The sequence below is a fragment of the Gymnoscopelus braueri genome (assembly GCF_963280865.1).
Source record: "Gymnoscopelus braueri genome assembly, chromosome: 16".
NCBI lineage: Eukaryota > Metazoa > Chordata > Actinopteri > Myctophiformes > Myctophidae > Gymnoscopelus > Gymnoscopelus braueri.
This window is the reverse complement of record NC_137616.1, coordinates 47413115-47437536: the sequence shown is the minus strand read 5'-3', so window position 1 is coordinate 47437536 and position 24422 is coordinate 47413115. Positions and strand designations below refer to the sequence as shown.

The 24422-nt window shown below is 38.8% G+C and overlaps 1 protein-coding gene across 1 annotated transcript in view; it reads right to left on the bottom strand.

Annotated features, from left to right (window-relative positions):
* Positions 1 to 2362: 2362 nt before the first annotated feature.
* Positions 2363 to 24422, bottom strand: part of LOC308103027 (uncharacterized protein) — a gene marked incomplete at its 3' end in the record, with an annotated part of 32748 nt that continues 10688 nt past the window's right edge. Inside the window, exons 3-5 of the mRNA XM_080452879.1 lie at positions 14003 to 14140; positions 2483 to 2566; positions 2363 to 2370 (exon numbers count right to left, since the gene is read on the bottom strand). Coding sequence (XP_080309005.1) covers positions 2363 to 2370; positions 2483 to 2566; positions 14003 to 14140 — 230 coding nt within the window. The remainder of the gene's footprint in view (positions 2371 to 2482; positions 2567 to 14002; positions 14141 to 24422) is intronic.

Below are 24422 nucleotides of genomic sequence, written 5' to 3'. Positions count from 1 at the left end.
AAACGTTTCGTGCAGATTACTCAAAAATCCCAGGAGGAGATAGGTTTTAACTGTTTTTCATATAATTCAAAATGGTGGGAGATCTAAAGGTCAGAGGTCAAAAGTCAGAGGATGAAAGTTGTTCAGCATGAAGAGACGCATATGCGTATCCAAGTTTCATGGCTGTAGGTCAAACAGGGCATGAGTTGTACCTGTTCAAAGTTGGCATTTTCAATTGAGTGCTATAGCGCCACCTTTTGACGAAAGATTGTGAGATGTATTTCTTGATAGTTTTTCATGACCATCTACCATATGGCCGAGTTTCGTAAAAAGCGACAGCACGGTTCAGCCAGAACTGCGAAAAGTGGCAGAAGAAACAGAATACAGGCAATATTAAAACAGGTCCAGAGCTGAGCTCTGGCCCCGTAAATATCTAAAATAAAAGATAATCAACAGAGAAACAGTTTATCACCCATTCTTAATAATTGGGAAGTATCATTTTGTACCAAAACATCTAAAATTATTACTTACTAACACAAAATGTTGGGTGAAAATATATTCTTATAACGTTTATATATATATATGAATTACATAATGATTTGTACAATGTTTTGGTCTGGTTTCCTTTTTATTTTACATCTTAACTTGCACTCTACCAGAAAGCATCCTCGTCTCAGACAAGGATCACAACTTCAAACAAAGTATTTGTTGTTAAATACAAAAATAAAAAATTAAATAAAGAACCTAAATAAAAGACTAACAAACGTATTGATAACATAGGTGTAAGATGTACTATATTATCATCTTTGTTTAAAAATATAACAGATGTGTCTCAACCATAACTAGTCAACTCTGTCAGTCCTTCTAAATCTAAACTTAATAAAAAACTATGGTTGAAAATGTGTAATTGTATCAATATTTAGAGAACTCTTAGCAATGTTGACAAACTATGACTGCGCTGTATGAGTCCTCATGTGTGTTTTTAGAGGATACATTTGACTAAAATATGTACCACAAACCACAATCTGTGCAACTAAAGTTTTTTTTGCCTGTGGTGAGTCCTCATGTGTCTTTTCAGATTACTCGTTTGACTAAAGCCTTTAACACACACTTTACAAGTAAAGGGCTTTTCCCCTGTATGAATCCTCATGTGTTGTTTTAGCTCATCACTTCGACCACAGGCTTTACCACAAACTGTGCAAGCAAAGGGCTTTTCCCCTGTATGAGTCCTCATGTGTTTTTTTAGATTACCTATTTCACCAAAGCCTTTAGCACAAACTTTGCAATTAAAGGGCTTTTCCCCTGTATGAGTCTTCATGTGTGATTTCAGATTACTCATTTGACTACAGCCTTTACCACAAACTTTGCAAGTAAAGGGCTTTTCCCCTGTATGAGTCCTCAAGTGTATTTTAAAATCACAGTTGTAAACAAAATCTTTACCACAAACTTTGCAACTAAAGGGTCTTTCCCCTGTATGTATGTATCTATTCTTCCCTGTGCGACTCTTCATGGAGTGAGTTTGTGTTGACGATGGCAGGTGCTGGGACAGCTTGTGGCTTGAAGACGATGTTTGTCCTTCCACATTTTGTGTCTTGGGTGAAGTCAGTGTGTTTAAAACCGACTGACCATCCCTGGTCTCCTCCAACTCATCACTGTCTCCAGTGACGTCAGATTCAGAAGAGTGTGGAGAGGGAAGCTGGTCATCACTAGTTGGTTGTGATGTTCCACAGTCTTCTAGAGCAGCTTGTGTTTTTATGTGTCCATGTCTAGTTGGTTGTGATGTACCAGGGTCCTCTACATCAGCTTGTGTTTTTATGTGTTCATCACTCGTTGGTTGTGATGTTCCACAGTCCTCTACATCAGCTTCTGTTTTCATGTGTTCAGTTGAGGTGCTGGCTACAGGTTCTATCTTTCCGTTGTCATCATCATCTTCACCTTTCACTGCTGGTAATGTCAACGTTGACCCATCAGCCTCTGGCCTTTGAAGTAGCTCCTCCTGTTCCTCTTTAATACGTGGAGGTTGTGGTTCCTCCTGGACCAGACTGGGGCTCCTCTCCTCATGTTGTGGAGGTTGTGGTTCCTCCTGGACCAGACTGGGGCTCCTCTCCTGCAGTTCAGGGAAACCCTCCTCTTTACACGCAAGGGGGGGCAGGTCGTCTGAGGGGGGGGGGGGTGATGAGAGAAAAAACATTAACATTATTTCATGCAGTGTTTCCTCTGTTTTATAGCTTTGGTGGTTGTAAATTCAGCTGTAAATACATTTTCCATTTCCAAACCATAAGTCTATTCTCATTCTTAAAAAATACCATTTGCTGCAAACATTCTAATTTACCAACACATGCTCAGAGTCAGAGCATATTCCAGTTTGGATGTGCATGGTCTTCTACTTCTCTGTTGATAAGAGGATAGCCTTACAATAAAACAGAAAAGAGGAGAGAGTGAGAGTGAGAGAGAGTGAGAGTGAGAGTGAGAGAGAGAGAGCGCGAGCGCGAATGAAACGTACTGATGTCCAGGTGGTTTTTAAGTTCCTGTTTAATAGAAACACTCCAACTCATCTTCACCTTCAGGCTGGACTCCGCACACTGGTCTGCAATGAAGTACAATGAGGACTTTATTAATAAGGACATTGATGTGACATGAATAAGGGCTGTGACGGCCGGCCCAATCTGAGGAATTTGACTCAAATTAAACGAGCCATCGCCAATTGACTAATGATGGTCGACACCTGGCAATCAGACCTGCCAACATAGGGAAAATGTTTTGAGTATCACACTTGCACGCTTTCTCGCCGCTTTCGCGCACCATAACAATACGCCACCATACAGTATTACTAGCCTGGAAATCAGACGAATCTGCCAGTGCGAGAAAAAAAACAAAAAAAGCTCTTAGCAGATTTGATCTGGCCCCGCTCGGTTATGATTGGATTTCGCTGCCCCCGAAGTCGTGGGGCTCACCAAAGAGCACCTACCAAGTTTGGGGCGTTTAGCATGCTGGGAACTGGAGTTATGGCAGAGGAACTGGGAGACAAGAGTGTGGAATCGTGTCCAAGGAGACAATGAAATGATAAGGGATTTTGTTACACTCTTTGCGCCATAGGTGGAGGCCTGAAATTGATGAGGGGGAATTAATCAAACTAATCCTTAAAAATATTAGATCTAGGTGTCCGATTTAGAGATTTTGTTCTGGGCAGAAAGACAATTTTTTGTTTTTTTCATTGCGAACGCAGCGGAAGGAGGCGCGCCTCCGCGCAAGTGGAGCCTACTATGAAACCGTGCTCGGGTTGTGTCTCTGTGTCTCTGTGTGTGTCTCTGTGTGCAGTATGTCTGCACTGCCTGTGTGCAGCCAAGTAAATGTCCAATATAGACGTACCATACATCAAATGAAAGGTCTTTGAAAACTGAACACACCTGTCAAGGTTGTGTTTAAGCCCGCCCCTTCCCCCGGAAGCCACGCCCCGGAGAAGGCTCCTAAAAACTCCCCATTGAAACCCCATGTTAAATGAAAGGTGCCCGAATCGCTCCCAAACTTTTTCTACCCCCCCTAAGTGGGGGTCTACGAACAAATACTTCGGCCTCGGATTTTGGCTCCGCCCCCCGGAAGTGGGTAAAACAGGCACTTCAAACACTTTGTTGAATTGTTCAAAAACATTCTATTTTCTTTTTTTGTGAATTTATATTTTTCTAAGATGCTCCATTTAACGCAGAATTCTTTTTCTTTTTTTTGGTTACTTTTTTTTAATATATTTTTTTCATTATTTTTTATTTTTTTTGCGTTCGCTTCCCGCGTTCGCGCGTCTTACTTGTTCTAATGCTGGGATTTGCATGGTCATATTCATAATGGTCTTTTGTATGTTTTGTGAGGTTATACAACAAAAGTGATTTATTTTATGCAAAGGATAATTGACGGCGATTCGGTCATTGTTGAAAAATAAACCCGACGGGGTAATTAAATCCTGAAAGTAAACAGACTCGCCCGATTTGTTTTCATGGACCGCTTTACTGAGGTTACGCTTGGGAATACCTAGTGGCGACTGCTCCGAGGTTGGCGGATTTGGGAGCGAGCGTGTTTTGGGGCTTGTATTCAATAAAACACTACAACCCCTATCGTGTACACTACAGGTTTAAACCACTAGCACATACAACAGTACATACCTATCCGGTACAACTTTACTAAATGTTGTAAATTAAACAGTACATACCTATCCTGTGCAACTTTAATACAGGTTGCATCGTTGCATCAAACAGTCCACGTCCCTGGTCTGTCTCTCGCTGTCCCTTTGACAACGTTGAGTATGTTTGGGAGGCCATCTCTCTAGATACGGTAGACCTCTCCTTGTGGTGCTCTGTGGAGATCACCAGTAGAAATGAATTTTGGTTATCATTCAGTAACTTTACATTATGCCATGTAATCAAATCACACTAGACGTTTACCATGTTCTGTTCAGTTGAAAGGTGCAGTCACTAGGTGTGCTACAGTAAGTGCTAAAATAATTGTCCCCATCCTGATGTAAACACCAGGTGAAAATGTAAATTAATTTAAATAAATGGAGAAAAAAATCCCAGTAATTGATACAAGTAACAAAAAATTGTCGATCTCAACATCATCATCGTGAGCTTGTGGATCGGCTATTTAAGTGACTTTATTGGTTCTGGTTTGTGTTTTTCGAAATATGGTCACCCTAACGTACATAAAACGTGTTTACAAACCTGCAGCGTGTAGTTTGGTGGTGTGTATGCAACATGCTAGCCTTGGATCATACATGTATTCTATCGATTTTTACATTTGCAAATCTATGTTCGTCTTGGTCCCCAATTGTCACTGGAGTGAACATCGGCCTGTAAAGTCTGTATTTCTCCGAACAATTACAAATGCAAAACCTGGTAGTCAAGGATGTTAACTAGGCATTTGGAATCTTTGTGCACTGTATAAGTCCGTATTTTTCAATTGATATGCATTTTAATCCCATCTGTGCAAGAACCCCATTCCCCCCCCCCCCCCCCGTTTACTTTACATTGAGTGTAATACGGGCTTTCACCTGATGCGCCCCGCCACTAAGGAAGCTAAATTAAGGAAAGGACACCAAAGTCATTTTCTCTATCCAGACATTCCAGCAGGCAGATTCGTCGCTACACATGTGACGATATGAAAATCACAATTATTGTGGCCAAAATAAGAGCGATTCACGATTGATAGAAAACGGACTGGATTCACTTGACCTGTAATTTTTTTACAAATATATTTATTGTCTGTCACTCAGGACAATTTTTAAAGATCCAACAGCCTTTCTTGACAGTCGCATATTATTTGCTAATTTTTTTTTTAAAAGGTATAAATATCCAACAGATGCTGACTCACACGGATGTAGAGAAAGACAACGGAATGTAAACGGAATGTAAAAGATATTTCATTTTCAAAGATATTTGGGGTAATTTTATCATCTATTTATTATTTTGTGAGCACCCCCGACAGTTTTTAAGTTGCTTGATTCAGTATTTAGATATTTGATATCTAAATACAGATGTTTTCATTTTCACAAACATTTTTTTAAAATACATGTAAAAAGTAAAAGAAAAAACATGGCTCCCTCACGCATTAGAAGGATGCCAGAACCAAGGATGGGTGTTTTTGATGAATCTATCAAGATTGAAATAGAGTTTGAAGTTACAATGGGTTTGTATAGGATATTTGATATTCATTTTATCAGGCACTGATAAGATGAATATCAAATATCTAAATACTGAATCAAGCAACTGAAAAACTGTCTGGGGTGATCACAAAAGCCTGAGTTGACGTTAAAATGAACCCAATCATGTTTGAAAGTAAAATATCCCTATAAGCAATCTCAACTTCAAGTAATCTTTCACAATATAAGGTGCCACTGCAAAGACAGAGCCTAGAGGGGAAAATGTCAATGAATTAATTGACTCAATAACTTCATTCAGAAGTAATCAAAGATGACATCTCTACTTCTATTGCTATATAAATAGCAATCTGACAATGTAAAATTAAAATGGAACGGGACATGCTGCTATAAAATAATGCCTAATTTATACTTGGTTGAGCGCTGTGTCACTCACTAAAACAAGCCGATCTACGAGCTCAAAAACATAAGGATACAAGAGATTAAATAAGAAATAGAGGTTGCGCATCAACAATGGGTTCTCAGTGGAGTGCTAGACCCAAATTCAGTATACATACAAAAAAAAGGAATTAAAAAAATTCCAAAAAGGTAGCACATCCAAAAATTTCAATTAAATGGAGGACAAATTACTCACATTTCCACTTTTTTTATTGGCACACCAATAAAATGAACGCTTACAGTACGCGTTTCGGCTATGAGCCTTCCTCAGAGCATGCTCTGAGGAAGGCTCATAGCATTTTTAATTCCTTTTTTTTATAAGGATACAAGAGATATCTGTGCAACAGATGCAAAGTGTGCATATTTAAAGTCATTTTTTTGCAACCAAAAGACCATGTATTATGCAAGTACATAATGAAGTTGACCAAAGTTTCTCAGCTGCATTTAAAAGACATTTTCGTTACTATATTAAGCCTTAAAATTTCTTAATGGCCTAATATAGGGTGCGTTTGGAAATTAAGCACTGAGCGCACTGGCCCAGACTAATATGCGAGTGCGCTCCCGGTGCACATTTCCGAACGCACCATTAGATCAAAATGATAATGTGAACAGTTGTGACTGTTTTCTGAGTGTTTCCTTAATTCTAGACTTCTTAGTCGGTTACTGTAAATGTTGTTTAAACCAGTGAAATTGCTGCATATGATGCATCCATATCAAGGGCCCAATTGATACAAAAACCCACGGCAAATAAAGTCGGTCTTCTACGCCACTGGTATACAGGGTTACGAAAGAGTTACCTAACGTAACGTTTGCAAATGTATTTACAAAACTGCAGTGTGTAGTGTGATGCTGTGTATTAGTGATGTTCGGGTCGAGTGTTTTCATGACCCGCCCCGCCCCGCCACGCCACGGAACCCAACCCGCCTCAACCCGCCCCGCGAACCCATATATAAATCTATGGCTCAACCCGCCCCAGCCCCGCGGGTCGTACCTTTAATTCTGTAAAATCATGAAGGTTAGAAAATAATCTTCAAGTATACACCCCAAGTGTATTCAAACTGTTTTATTGTTATTATTCTTATTAGGAATAAAGAAAAAACAAGAGCATGTGATTATTATCATTTTTTTGCATGTGAGAGCGGCTGACCCGCTCACCCGCAGCCCGCATAATTGCCTCTGAAATCCTTACTCGACCACCAGCGCCGCGGGTTGACCCGCGGGTTACGGGTCGGCCCGCTCACACATACATGCAGTGTGTAGTGTGATGGTGTGTATGTAACACACATTATACATGCAGTGTGTAGTGTGATGCTGTGTGTGTAACAGACATACCTGCAGTGTGTAGTTCGGTGTTGTGTAGTGTCTCTATCTCTCTCTGGAAGAGGTTGCACATGAACTCTGCAGCCGCACTGAGGCGCTCCAACACAAACACTCTGACAAGCTTCACACAACAAACATCAGCACCACGCTGCTGTTTGTCCAAAACACACAATATCTCCTCTCCCACCGACGTCATGTGTTCATTTATCTTCAGCTGTACAGACTCCATTGTTTTTACCTCCATTATTAGACGGTTTAAACCTCCATTATGCGACAGTTTTCACCTCCTTTATGATACGGTTTTCATCAGGCGCTATGATGTTCCAACGCAATGAAGAACCAAACTTTCCTTTGTTGTGAAAAACAACACGCTCTGCTTGCGGAAGTTCCGGATCAACGTGTTTAACGCATGCGCAATAATGTATCCAGCCAGGCACTGTTGCTTTAATGCCTTTCGCCACCTGGTGGAGGAGATGTGTAACTGTCACAATGATAGACAGAGACAGACAGACAGACAGACAGACAGACAGACTGTTGTTCAAAATATATCTATGCATACAATAGCCTACATCCATCTACGAAAATAGCCGATCTGGAAGCTCACAATGTACGTGTCGAGCTTGTAGATCTGCTTCTGCTAATGTTGTAGAAAAGAAAAGACAAGTGTAGAAAGAAACGTGAATAAAATAGCCTACAATATGCAAAGATAATCAATATGTTTTTTAATTTTTCAGAGGCGAACATGACGACCTGCTCACATTATTGAGTCATTTAAAAATTGCGAACAACAGCAAAGTTAACAAATCAAATAATGCTCAAACATACACATACATACTACAGCGTCACAATATTTAATCAAACCTGTAAATTACATCTCTCTCATACGGTATGCTATGTACAGTGGTTCGCAACCTGTGGGTCCGACACCCCAGGGTATATTTCAATATTTTATTATTAATAATTTGTGCAGTAAAACATTTTGGTAATAATCACAGACGAGAACATTAGACACAAACAATGTTTTTAGATAGTTTTATTACATTTTTACATGTATATATTGAAGTGGATGGGATTTACGATTTCATTGAACGCACCATCAGTTCGCCTAACCGTAAAAGGCCACGTAGTTGCGCAGCAATTTTTGAAGCACGGCTAGTGCGACTGTCTCTCTCTGAAGTGCGGCCAGCGTGACCGCAGTACGCTGAGCTGGGGAGGAACTGTGGTAGGCAAACATTTACATATGTGCGATTTTGTAACAGTTATTGATTTTATAGTGGTGTATTTTAAATTGCATTTGTTTATATAGGACTTGGCAAAGGCTGTGAGCTGAGCTGCTGTGGTTATGATCAGTGGACCATAGTAGTAGGTAGGCACACGCCATGGCAATATTCTAATTCTTATTAATAATGATGGTATGTTATTGAAACTGATATATGATATTTTACAGATTGCCGAGGCGTTGTCTGCCGCTGCCCTATAGTTTATTGTCCCTATTAGTTTATATGGTTTTGTGTTTTTTTTAGTTATTGTGTTTTGTTTAATCTGGCTGCTTCCCATCTGAGCACAGTTTTATCATGACAGAGCATTCAGTCATATTACATCAGTAGCCTATGTATACTACTATGTGCAGCTTGCTGTGACCCAACTGGGTTCTGTGTATATTATAAAGGGTTCACTGGACTGCCCAGGTTCCTAGTGTTGCTCAATAATTGTCTTGCTATTTTATCTATTGCTCTTCTAACCTCATAGCTTTTCTAAATAAAGATCAGTACTATTGTACTATGATTTTATACACTCTGTGTTTGTCGTTCATTTGACAGCCTGACTGGGAAACCTTATATGGTGTTTATTGAGTTCCCTTTAACTCAGCCTAACTAAAGGGTGGCGTAGTCTATTTCACGCTGTGAATATATATATATCTATGCATACAATAGCCTACAGTACATCCATCTACGAAAATAGCCGATCTGGAAGCTCACAAGGTGTCGAGCTTGTAGATCTGCTTCTGCTAATGTTGTAGAAAAGAAAAGTGTAGTAAGAAACGTGAATAAAATAGCCTACAATATGCAAGTATAATCAATATGGTTTTTCATTTTTCAGAGGCGAACATGACAACCTGCTCACATTATTGAGTCATTTCAAAATTGCGAACAACAGCAACGTTGGCTATGTACGTAGGCTATGTACAGTGGTTCTCAACCTATGGGTCGGCACCCCCTGAGTCTTTGTTACATGTGTGTGATTTTGGGGGGCTGTCCCCAGCTCCTTAATCACTCTTAATCACTCTTCTTAAACATAAATGTGCATGCAGTTTGTTACGCTCCGACAGTATGAACACCTTTGGAGGTGTTGTTGGGGGGAACACGGTGATTTGCTGACTGTCCATCCATCGTTAAGCAGAGACGTTTTTATTTTATTTTATTCCGGTCAGTCTTTCAGGGGCAGGCAAGAGCTCACATGGGCAGGCAACGGTCTGCCTTAATGGTGGGTGGTGGCTATAGGCTTCTGACCTGAAATGAATCAACACAATCAATATGTGTTTAATCCAATAGAGGGAGCCACACACAACAACACCATGACCAAGACCAGTCTCCCATCTGCAACACATATAGAAAACACACCTGGGCTGATGTAAATATTCATAAATTAATGATTAATGTCTGTCTGCTTATCTGAACAAACCGCCTAAACGTATATGAGATATTTATTTGCTCAGTGGTGTTAATTTCTTGCTATTCACTCAGTGAATAATCCATTAAAACCGGGACGACTTTAGCGTTGGCTATTCAAAAATAGCAGATGTACAAGCTCGCAGCGTGGCACTTCGTGCCGCACTGCAAGCTTGTATATCTGCTATTTTTCAACATTTTTTTCCTACATCTTGAAAATGTTGAATCATTTTTTAACACAAATCTTCTCTTCTGGGGGTGCCTGGCACAAAACATATTCAGATGGGGGTCTCCATGGCCAAATATATATCAATTTGTAGGTCCTCCTTGGCACGGAAAGGTTTGAAGACTATACTGATGGCATTTGAAGAATTGGCCTCAGGTCAGGTGGGATAAAAAATATTAGATTTAACTTTTTCCATTAATCATCATGATCAACTGAATTATGGGTGTTTCACAGCTTCTCTGCTGTAAACACCTGAACCAGAATGATGGAATTATTGTCTGCTCTGAGATCTTGATGTGTATGAAGATTACAACACACTACTGTTGTAATATATTTATGTTAATTTAATGGCAAGGTGCCAATGAAGGGCTTACTTCCTCTTCAAACGTGAGTGTGGACCAGAGCAGTGTTAATTTCGTCGACTAAACCAGTGGTTCTCAAAAAATCATGTCCAGGGCCCCCAAACTGACACATATTAGCCCGCGGACCCCCATCTGCAAATGCTTTGTGCCAAGATTTATGTAAAAACATTTGAAATATTTTTCAAAATATGAATACAAATCTTGCCAACACAACCCCAACCTGTTGACATCATTTCACACAATTTCACCAAGTCAGGGGACTTCAATGTTTTTCATGCCCAACATATGTACTTTTTCATAGAAATAGTATTCAGAGTGTAAAAATAATACTTACTCCAATAATGTACCCGGTAGTAATAGTTTAAAGGTGGGTAAGTGATTTTATTTTGTTAAGATAAGTGTTAAATTGCTCTTTATTCTGATAGTAATCATTGCTATATAGAGTGTTTGTTCAGTAACAGGAGTCTCCCCGTCTCTCCAGCGCTTTATTAAAAAAATTATACATTTTTCGGGCGGGATGCCAATTTTCTCCAAACAGGATAGATAAATCAGACAGGATATTACATACATAGATAGATACATAGATACATATTAGACAGGTGACATTGGAAGTGATGACAAAGAAATGAGCAGACACAATTGGAACTAGAACAATATAACATTTAAGCTGATATATGGGTACTCTCCTGATTGGTTGAAATGTTTTCATCCACCTGAAAACGTATTTTCTGTTTAAAGAGCTGGAGCTGAATTAACTTTCTGTGCCAATTTAGCTTAATAAAATGTATTTTCATTCTTGGTTTATTTAAAGCAGCACCCTGTAACTTCTCTACCCCAGATTTGAGCCCGGTTTCCTGTGCAAGTGCTGACATTTTTACCATTGAGCTGCTTGTCAGAATATGGTGCTTTAATCTTTTAACAAAAAAGCGTTTTGTTTGAACCAAAACATCACTTATCCTACCTTTGGGTACAAGGTATGTAGGCTGTAAATGTAATACCTACTCCAATAATGTATCCTGTGGTGATAGTAAACCTGACTATGTCCTTTATTATGTTGTGGTCCCTTGGAATCCATTATGAACAAACTATGTAATAGTGAACATTTAAAATATCTACAAGCTTACAACACATTGTTCTGAGTTTTTTTCTTTAACCAAAACTCATTGCATTTAACACCTTTATTATGTGACCTTTTATGGTGGTAACCGCTACACTACAATTGCTAGAACCTGTGGATATCCATGTCATTCTGGGCATAAACAAGTTGAATATTTGAACGATATAGCACACACAGAGGAACTGTAATGGTGAAACCTTTATTAAACAAAAAAAAACATCAAGGGATCCCCCAAGGGATAAAAGGGGATCTGAGTCTATTAAAACACCTCTATAAAGACACAACACTCTGTAGAATAAACATGTAATCAAACTAAGTGAAAATGTACACTGTCTCCCTGGTATCTACCATATTATATACTATGATATTGTAACAATCTAAACAACACACATCAACAAACAGTGAACAGCTACACAAACCCAGCAGCGTGTCAGCACTTTACAGAAACATTAAAACTGATCCAAAACAAAACTATATGATATTTCTTAATCATTTCACCCAAAATGTTTACAACAAATTATGACTATTTAAATAGAAATAACACTGTCTGTCAGTTATGTAACATAAGAGATTTAAATAGGTTTAAATAGGATTACATCTGACTTAGGCCCCCAAAAAAATGGCCTAAATCAGTAAATAATTTGGCCTAAGTCACACGAGTTAGGCCATTATACTAAAAGGGGAGTGAACAGCATGATCCTTTTCAATTAGGAGATGCTCATATTGTACTACTAGTAACTGAGTAAGTAAATGAGCTGGAGGGAATAATGCTATAAAGTTAATACATTGAAAAAAGGAAGACATTCCATCATGTTGAATAGAAAATAAGATCCATACACAAGATAAAACTAAAGTCCATCACAAGAAACTATAAATGTTTATTTTATTCAGTCATTTTGATATTGTCAGATTATGTGATTCCTCTGCTTTAGTATCCTTGTCATCGTCATCCTGGATTAGACTGAATGATCGTGTTTTAAACTAAAGGCATTCCCCCTGCATGAGTCCTTATATGTGTTTTTAGATTGTTTTTCTGAGCAAAGCCTTTACCACATACTGTACAAGAAAAGGGCTTTTCACCTGTATGAGTCCTCAAGTGTGTTTTTAGATCACCACTTTGACTACATCCTTTGCCACAAACTGCACAAGAAAAGGGCTTTTCCCCTGTATGAGTCCTCATGTGTCTTTTTAGATTACCCTTGCGAGCACAGCCTTTACCACATACTATACAAGAAAAGGGCTTTTCACCTGTATGAGTCCTCATGTGTGTTTTTAGCTCACCACTTTGACTACATCCTTTGCCACAAACTGCACAAGAAAAGGGCTTTTCCCCTGTATGAGTCCTCATGTGTGTTCTTAGATGCATTTTCTGAGCAAAGCCTTTACCACAAACTTTACAAAAAAAAGGCTTTTCACCTGTATGAGTCATCATGTGGTTTTTTAGGCCATTTTTCAGAGCAAACCCTTTACCACAAACTGAACAAGTATAGGGCTTTTCACCTGTATGAGTCCTCATGTGTGTTTTTAGATGACTTGCACTAAAACAGCTTTTACCACATACTGTACAAGCATATTCGCCTGTATGAGTCCTCATGTGTGTTTTGAGATGACTTGTGCTAACAAAGCTTTTACCACAAACTGTACAGGAAAAGGGCTTTTCGCCTGTATGAGTCCTCATGTGTGATTTTAGATGACTTTTCAGAGCAAAGCCTTTACCACAAACTGTGCAACTAAAGGGCTTTTCCCCTGTATGAGTCCTCATGTGTGTTTTTAGATGAACGATTTGACAAAAGCCTTTACCACAAACTGTACAAGCAAAGGGCGTTTCCCCTGTGTGAATCATTGTGTGAATCCTCAGATTTTCTTTTCTATTAAACATTTTGCCACATTCTGTACAACTAAAACTTTTCTTCCCTGTGAGACTCATCTTGGAGTGAGTTTGTTTCGATGATTTCAGGTCCTGGGACAGCTTGCGCTGTTCTCCCACATTCTGTGTCTTGTGTGTTTTCAGTGTGTTTAAAGCTGACTGATCTCCCCTAGTCTCCTCCAACTCATCACTGTCTTCGGTGTCTGATTCAGAACAGTGTGAAGAGAGGAGTTGGCCATCACTCGTTGGTTGTGATGTTCCACAGTCCTCTACATCGGCATGTGTTTTCATGTGTTCAGTTGAGGTGCTGGCTACAGGCTCTGTCTCTCTGTTTTCATCATCATCTTCACTTTTCACTGCTAGTAATGTCAACGTTGACCCACCAGCCTCTTCTGGTCTTTCAATTAGCTCCTCCTGTTCTTCTTTAATCTGTGGAGGTTCTGGTTCCTCCTGGACCAGATTTGGGCTCCGCTCCTCTTCAGGTGAAACCTTCTCTTTACACACAGGTACGTGCAGGAAGTCTAGGAAAAATATTCAATGAGACTCTATAAAGGTTTTGAATCTTGTACCTCCACTGCAGTACCTCAGTGACCAGTTGTGGCTGGAAAAAGTACCAACAAGATTACTCTTTGCCCACATCTTCCAACAGTTTAATTTGATGGTGTGCTGACTGCACTTTGTGCTGAAAATAGTGTGGCCGTTGTTTTATTACATTGCAGCTCTCATAGAAGAGGAGAGACAAGCTGAATAAGACGCCGTCCCTATTATTTTGAAAGTAATTACTGGTAAATGTTACATCAGTGAGTCTTCTGCAGCTGGTTAGTTAATACTGAAGTAGAGTTAACGGCACAGCTTCAGTGAACCCATTAATACCTTTACAACAGAACCATATTCACTGGGCGAAAAGAGCCAGAATCCCCAAATATCAGTTTTTTGATTCTCGCTAGAATACGGAAATTTCTGATGCATATCCTGAGTTTTGTTGATATGCAACATATCTGGGCAAATATTAACCTAATATACATCATGAAGATAATATATTGTACTAGGATATGAGCAACACTTTAATTTTGTCATGTATGTGTTCCGTAAATGACCTTAGATCATATCTGGATATATCTGTTCACAATATTCTTCTAGAATACTGATTAAGTCTATGGCATATCTGGATGTGTCAGATATTGAGTTCATATATCACTTAAAGTCATATCTTTACTCTGGAACCACTAAAGAATACAGACCATTTCCGATGCATATTGAAAGTTTTGTTGACATAAGCCATATTCATACAAATATGGATGAAATATTCATCTGCTTGTCATACACAATGTATGAATATGACGTAACGCAGTATATAGGAATATAATGACACCCTATTTCGAGTAGAATAATGGCAATATCTGTAGCATATATCATCATCTTTTGTCATATAAAACATATTTACTACAGATATTGCCATTGGACCTGTTTTGGGTGAGATATTTAACTGATATAGATAGGTCATGAAAATGGACAGAATCTGGTGATTTATACTGGGCAAAAAGGGCCTGAATCCGAAAATATCTCATTGGATACGTCACTGGATTTTATGTAGAATACAGAACATTTCTGATACATATCCTGAGTTTATTGATATGCCATATTTGGTCAAATATGAACCCAATATACATCATGAGGACATATATTATATAAGGATACCAGCTACATCTTATTTGTGTCATCTGTGTGTTCCAAATATCACCTTATATCCTATCTGGACATATCTGAGCACAATTTTTTTTCTAGAATACGGATCAAATCTATGGCATATCTGAATGTGTCACAAATACAGTCTATGTTAAGCTCATATCACTTAAAGTCATATCTTGACTCTGGAGCCACTAGAGAATTAAGTATACCGGAATATATTGATACCCTATTTTGAGTAGAATAATGGCAATATCTGTAGCATATATCATCACCCTTTGTCATATATAACATAATACCAAAGATTTTGCCATTGGGCCTGTTTTGGGTGAGATATTTACCTGATATTGATAGGTCATGAAAATTGACAGAATCTGGTGATTTATACTGGGGAAATTGAGCCAGAATCCGAAAATATCTCATTGGCTACGTCACTGGATTTTATGTAGAATACAGAACATTTCTGATACATATCCTGAGTTTATTGATATGCCATATTTGGCCAAATATGAACCCAAGATACCTCATGAGGACATATATTATATAAGGATACCAGCTACATCTTATTTGTGTCATCTGTGTGTTCCAAATATCACCTTATATCCTATCTGGACATATCTGAGCACAATTTTTTTTCTAGAATACGGATCAAATCTATGGCATATCTGAATGTGTCACAAATACAGTCTATGTTAAGCTCATATCACTTAAAGTCATATCTTGACTCTGGAGCCACTAGAGAATTAAGTATACCGGAATATATTGATACCCTATTTTGAGTAGAATAATGGCAATATCTGTAGCATATATCATCACCCTTTGTCATAACATAATACCAAAGATGTTGCCATTGGGCCTGTTTTGGGTGAGAGTTTTACCTGATATTGATAGGTCATGAAAATGGACAGAATCTGGTAATTTTTACCAGGTGAAATCCCAAAATATTTATCCAGAAATATCATTAGATTTTCTGTAGAATACGGACCATTTCCGATACTTATCCTGAGTATCTGGTCAAATGTGAACCCAACATACATCATGAGGACATATATTATGTCAAAATACCAGCTACATCTTAATCTGGTGATTTCTATTTTCTTGATTATCTTGAGAATATGGATAATTTCTGGAACATATTTGAAGTTTTGTCGGTAGGCTCCACATTTGATAAAATATTGACTCAATATATGACTTTGGGAGGTATATAAAACCTTTTCATATGACACATATGTTATTCTTGTCATATTATGTTTTGATACAAAAATATTAAGATATTCGTATTAATTTGTGTAGAATACTGACAGTATCCATAGCATATCACTAAGTGAAAAGGTCCAGAATCCTTAACTTATAACAATGTATATTTCCTTGGATTCTCTACAGAATACGGACCAATGCTGATGCAAATGAGTTTTGTTGATATGTGCCATATGATATCTAGTCAAATATAGACCCAGTATCCTACAGAGGACATAGTATATTATACTAGGATTCCAGCTACATCTTATTTGTGTCATATATGCGTTCCAAATATGACCTTTGGTCTGGAAATGTCAGGTTATGGTAAAGACTACTCAATGTCAGGTAAATGACAAGTTGTTACACACAGCCATGATCAAATGAGAAACCTCCTCTCCTAGTTGATCTAAGCATACTGTGTACGCAGTGCATAACCCAAAGTCTGCAAATACTTTCAGTGCTCACATCCCCGGGTATGGACTAGTACTGTACTGATTACATCTATGGCATATCTTTGTGTGTCACAATTATCTTGGGTTCATATTATGTAAAATATTTAACTGATGTATAAGTTATGCAATGGGTCGAGCTCAAGAGCTTTAAGTGGATACAGTCTGTCTCACAGGTAGGGTCAAAATGGGATGGGGCTCACAGAGCCCAAGGATCCTTACCAGGGAAGCTAAGCATGCAGATCTGTTGTTTTTACCTTTCATAAACAACACAGAGGCAGCAAGCTTGTACATGTCCTTATTTCTGTATGCATTGCAAATGATTCTGCTTTGCTGGTAACTGGATAAAAACAGAACATCTCTGGGTAAAGACTAAAGACCCCCAGAAAGTATGCAGTTGAATTGGCTATGGGACAGCAAGCTGTCATTATATTTAGGGAAGTCTGAATGTTGATCAAGGCATACATTGGACTCTATCAGCGTTTCTCTTGAATTTAATGGTAGGTATTAGGTAAGTGTAAGCATTCAGTTAATCATCTTGGACGTGAACGAGACCAGTGTATAATCAGTGAGTCTATGGCCCTCTCTTGGTAAGGACCATGCTAAGTGATCAAGGCCTCTAGCAAGAACATCAAAGTTCCTTGATAAGTTCCATGAGGACACTAGCTTTGTATCCTAAATAGGAGGGCTAGTGTATCTATTCTGAAATGATAGAAACTGAGAGGACAAGTAGGGATAGGCCTATATTCCTCTAGTGGGGGGAGTAATGGAACACAATCCCCAATGCAGGCCTAAACTCGGGACTGCAATGGCGAGACAGACAGACAGACAGACAGACAGACAGACAGACAGACAGACAGACAGACAGACAGACAGACAGACAGACAGTGTGTGTAAACAAAACACATACAGTGGTTGAGTACACAGTATGATGCTTTTCAAACATACAAAATAGGTGCATGCCGCTTGTACAAGGTGTTATTTTGTTGCACAAAGTATACAGCAGCATACTGCTTTGAAATAATGACCTCGGGTCTTGAACCCAGACTCCATGATTAAAGGCTTGTATACATATGGCAAACTGTTGACTATGCAAAGGTCTTGACCTCAGCTGTCAGGTATGGTCATTGTTAAACATCTATGGGGGACTATGGAAATGGGGGCAATTATCACCCATTTAATGATAAACGCACGCACGCACACGCACACACATGCGGAATATATTAATGTAATGAAAAAACTACAATTCACATTATAGATGTGACAGAACTTGCTACAGTGTATATATCAGCCCAACATACACTTGTTTTGGGGAAAAGTGGCACAGAAAAAAAAAAAAAAATCCTTTTAAATAAATATGCAAATATGGGTAAAATACTTAAAAAATTGGAACAATATATGGCAACCAGATATTAAACATAATTTACTGTATTCATCAATGCCTAACACAAATAATCATGCTTGAAATAAGTTAAAAAAAACGACATCATACAACATACATCATATATTCATTGACAGGTTATATAAGCAAATGATCAGCTGTAATGAAATCTGATTTAAACACATTTTAATGCCCAAACTAACTGAATATATTGCATATCAACAGTGAATGAATGTAGACGCCATGTTGTAGTTTCTGAAAAAAACGACACATACAGCGTGTCAATGGAAAGCACTTCCAAAATTAACTACAAGTCCCACAATGCATTGCAGACGTCTGTTGCTTTGTGGGTGCATGCCCGCCAAATTTCAGTTTGAAAAAACCAAATGCGATTGGCTGTGTGCTAAAGTGCCATGACGTTGCAGGCAGCTATTGGCTCTTGACTCATTGGAGCAGCAGTGAACCTTGAATGAACTCTGAGTGCGCGCAGTCAGTAACTCTCATGCAGGATGCAGGCTCTATGATAGCTGAAGTGATTTAGGTTCAAACGAACTGAAATAAAGGCACTAAAAGACTGTTGGACAAGAAAGTAAGTTTCTACAAGCTGCTGATATATTTGTGGAGACTTTTGGAGACTTTTGGCATGCACAGTCACAGAGGTTGGAGCAGTGAGATAATATTACAGGTAATGCACAGCTTTTATATTTTCTCATGAAAATGCAGTGGTCCTTCATGTCAAGGACCCCCAAATCCAAAATAGAGGCTATTTGGCTGCAGACCCCCTTCTGAAAATATTTGCAACCTGAGCTTGTAGATCTGCTATTTTCAAATAGCTGATGTAATAGGGTGGTTAAACTGTTTTTTTCATGCTATATTAACTAATATAGCTAGGGAACCCCCTCAGAAAGCTCTGGTGGTCCCTCCCTGGACCCCACTTTGATAATCTACTGTGTGTATTTTTACTTAATTAAAGGCATAGGGGAAGTGATTTTCTTTGGTTAAAATAAGTGTTAAATAGCTCTATATTGTGATAGTACTCATTGCTATAGAGTGTTTGTTCAGTAACAGTGTTAAATAGCTCTATATTGTGATAGTAGCTATAGTGTTTGTTCAGTAACAGTGTTAAGTAGCTCTATATTGTGTGACAGTAATCATTGCTATAGAGATTTTGTTCAGTAACTGTTAACCAAACCGAAATGCCGATCTACAAGCTTGTAGATCTGCTATTTTTGGCTAATGTTCCCCTCAGAAAAGGAATTCTAGGTTTCAACAGGTTAAAAAAAAAAAGTTCCTATCACACAAACATGTGTTGGCCCCCCTGTAGTAACTCTGAGGACCCCCTGTTGAAGACCCCTGCTATACAGTACCAATGATTACTATCACAATATAGTACTTTAACCTTACAAATTGTTTGTTTTAACCCAAAAATATCACTTACCCTACCTTTAACCAAAATGAGCTGTCATCCAATCTCTTATGCTATTTCTTGTTTGTGTCTACCTTTTGGTGCAGAGACAGGTAATTAATAGAGATAGTAATAATCTGGGCAAATGCAAACAGTGAGAAAATAAGGCAAATACCATTGACCTTTACTAATGTAATCTAAATTATTGTAGCCTACTGTACACTGTGCCAATTGTGGCTGTGTTAAACCATCAGCAGTGAATATAATGACTCAGTACTATGAGTATATTTACACTATCAAGTGTGAATATGAATGAATAGTCTTGTCAGTGCAACTTAACAGGCATCTGTTACATTTCTGTGATGTCATGTCATAATAATTTATTTGACTGTATACAAAGATTAACGCGTTGATACACAATTTAACTCAGAGATACAAATGAACCATAAAGCCTGGTTTATACTTTGTTGCACAAGGTGCCTGTATTAAAAATGGCTGGTCTACAAGCTCACAATGTGTTGCATCACTTGTAGATCAGCTATTTTTGTGTGACACCAGCGCACACCTATGATGGGGCGTAATTGAGTCCATTTATTGGTACCATTCATACACTCTTTATTGCGTAGTCTTTACATGGGCCTGGGGGCCAGACCCAGCCCCTGGACCATCTCAATCCAAAAAAGACCCCCCAAACATGTCAATTTTAAAAGGCAGCAGATTTTGAGAAAAATCATTTTACTCATTCCAAATTGGTGGGCTACTAGTATTTACAATTTTAATCCATACTTGCATTCCACTGGTGAAGGTAGCTGTACAGTATGTACTCAAATGGTCAATATCAAAATGTTTATAATCGTGAGACAGTCTGCCTTGAGTCCATATATTTAACATAATGGTGACCATTTTGAATTTAGATGACCACAGACATGTCAGTAGGCAGAGATCTCTGATCGTCTGGCTTTCCCAGACTATATTTGTTTCTAAATTATTATTGATATGTTTGACCAAGCATCCAATTATAATTAACATTATCTGCCTTCCACAGCACATAATTGCCTTGGACACCACTGTCCACTGACCTTGGTCTGGTCTTGGTTTTTAAATGCATCTGTTGTGTGTGTGTGTGTGTGTGTGTGTGTGTGTGTGTGTGTGTGTGTGTGTGTGTGTGTGTGTGTGTGTGTGTGTGTGTGTGTGTGTGTGTGTGTGTGTGTGTGTGTGTGTGTGTGTGTGTGTGCGCGCGCGTGTGTGTGTGTGTGTGTGTGTGTGTGTGTGTGTGTGTGTGTGTGTGTGTGTGTGTGTGTCTGTCTTCAGCTTCCGAACGCTTCATAAGGAGGAGGTTACAACTGCTGTGATCCAGACAATAGAGGATTTCAGACACCAAAGTTGAGCCTCCACCAACTCCAAAGTAAGTTTTATATCAGGCTGTTAATCTGAGTAGTAATATGACCTTAAATTGGTTGTGATTTTAACAATTTGATGACCTGGCTTACCTGTGATCCTACTTTACTGAGGCACTACACTGTCTCTCTGCATGTATGTGATGTCTTAATATAATACACTTAGAGTTCATAACATGGTATTTGTGTTGTAATTTTCATTCACTAGGAGGCAGTGAAAAGATGGAGCTGGACGGGACCGGAGGACATAAAAAAGACGAAGACCCTTACCAGCAGGACAGATCGGGTGAGTTATTGCCCTGCTCTATTACTGTTGCATTTGATTGATCACGTGTATTATCAATTGGCTTTTTATGTAAGGGATAATTAACAGTGAGGTGGTCATTACTGAGAAATACGCTAACAGGGTGATGCAGGACTTGAATAAACACACTTGAGTGAATCAAAGATTCTCTGTCTGGTGGACATATTTTATTTCCTTCCCAAAAAGTGGATTTTACACAAAATGTGGGGGTCTGAGAGGCTTCCCACCATAGACAATAGGCTTTCAGCATCATGAAACTGCCTTTGTTTAAGCGAATATCAAAATCATACTTATGTTTACTCAAGTGTAGTGATCATACTTGCAATGGTTCCCAAACTGGGGGTCCCCAAATGATTTGGAGGGTCCCCAGATGATTACCTTAGTGCAACATTGTTTTCTCACTCGACAGTAAAGAAACCAACATACAGTAAAATTGTATACAGGGTACCTGCACATTTATAAAGTTACAATTTAAGGACTTTTAAGACCTTTTAATACCTCGATAGCCGATCTAAAATGATTAGCTTAATGTGCAACATTGTTTTCTCACTCAACAGTAAACACACCAACATACAGTGTATACAGGGTATCTGCACATTTATAAAGTTACAATTTAAGGAATTTAAGACCTTTTAATACCAAATTGGCCAAATATTATGTAAAAAATAGGCAAATATTGTGAAATCAGCCGATCTACAAGCTCACGCCTAGCAGTGCTAGGCGTTGTGAGCTTGTAGTTCGGATATTTTCACAATATTTATCTGTGGAACCGAGTCAAACTAAATGTAATGCCTACAATTCCAAGTGCTTGTCAGGGTGGGGGTCCCCAGTTCAAATATGATTATTTTGGGGGGTCAGGGCTGAAAAGTACAGTTAGACTGACACCACTGTATTAATGTCCCTACAGACCACCGTCCGTTAAATCTATAGAAGCCTCGGAGAGAGATGGCAGGTCCAGCCGGAGGACAGGTATGTTCCCACCCCCCCCCCCCCCCCACCTCTGAAATGCCTCTGTTTGTGAAATAACATAACACTTTTGTATCATGTTATGCTGAAAATATCAGTGCCCATACCCTAGGTGGGGTTGGCGAAAGGGCCTCTCTGTGTGGAGTTTGCATGTTCTCCCCGTGTCTCCTAGGGTAGATACCCTCACAAAAACATGCAGTAATCCTGGTCACTATACTGCCTCCCCCTGGCCAGGGGCGCCTGATGGAGGGGAAAGGAACTGGTTGGAATAACGTGTTCCTTCCACGCGCTACGTCCAACCAGGGAAACTCTCCCCTGTCAGGTGATAAGAAGGTCAGTTGGCTCTCATGCATTGAAGGAGGCATGAGCTCGGCCCTGGCCTCCCTAGGTTGGCAGAGGGAAGGTAGTGCCCAGGATTACATAGACAATTGGCACTGGGTGTAAAGAATGGGGTTACAAAATCGTGGGATAAACATTTTAGGAAAAAAATAATATTATGCTTAATGAGGGGTATCTTAAAAGTGTGATTTTCCACAGCTTCCGTACTGCTCACAATGAGGTGGTGACCCAGGCTGTGATGCAGGCTATTCACGACTCAGAGCCCCAGTGGACCACCAGCCTAGTCAGAAGTAAGTCTGATATCACGTTAATTTGGGGACTTATGTCCTTAAATTGCTTGTAATTTTAACAATTGGATGACCTGCTGCTTACCTGTGATCGTGAGGTATTTTCTATGTATGCGTTACCTTGCTTACTGCAAGTCGCTCTGGATAAAAAGCGTCTGCTAAATACCTACATTGTAGATTAGTGTTGATTTGACACTGTTAAAGATAACAGATGGCACACTAACCATCTAATATTGCAAAATGTTATATTGTTGTTTTTGTTAAAAAGGTAAGTTTTCTATTCAAATGGTAATTTCTATAGTGTTTGCTAAATAACAGGGGTCTCTTCTTGCTCTCAAATAAACAGAAAATAAATGTTCATCAGGAGAGTACCCCCATTTTGTTTGCCAGTTTACATTTTGTCTGCTCATTTCTTTGAGCAGACAAAATGTAAACTATCTGTGATCACTATCCTTTTGAGATGCCTTACTATAATACATTTAGAGTTCATAACTTGGTATTTGTGTTGTAATTTTCATTCACTAGGAGCCTGCAACAGGGCTTATGAGAACATCAAAGCCGCTCAGAAGATGGAACTGGATAAAGACCCTTACCAGCAGGAAAGATCGGGTGAGTTATTGCCCTGCTCTATTACTGTTGCATTTTATTGATCACGTGAATTATCAATTACCTTTTTTATGTAAGGGATATAACAGTGAGGTGGTAATTACTGAGAAATACACTGGAGGAGACAAAGCAGAGGGGTCATACAGTCCAAATGTTTATAGCTTGGGTTGTGTAGCTGCCATAATATAGCTCTGGTCCAGAGCTATATTAGTAGTAAAAAATAAACAATATACTAGTTTCACTACTCGCCAAAACAAAAACATGGGTTTCTGATCTTAAAGGTAGGGTAAGTGATATTTTTTGGTTAAAACTAAAAGTATTTTGTTAAAAGGTTAAAATACTATATTCTGATAGTAATCATTGCTATAGAGTGTTTTTTCAGTAACAGATGTCTCCCTGTCTCTCCAGCTCTTTAATAAACAGAAAATACATTTTTCGGTAGGTGTCAAAATCTCAGCCAATCAGGAGAAAGTACAAATTTTTTAGCTTAATTTGTATAGTGTTCCAGTTCCAATTTTGTCTGCTCATTTCTTAGTGTCATCACTTCCATTTCACATTTCACTTGTTTAATCTGTATCCTAATCTGTATCCTGATTGAGTTCTCTGTCCTGGTTGGATAAAATTGAACTGAAACGAAAATGTATTTTCTGTTTAATAAAGAGGTGGAGAGACAAGGAGACTCCTGTTACTGAACAAACACTCTATAGCAATGAGTACTATCACAATATAGAGCTATTTAACACT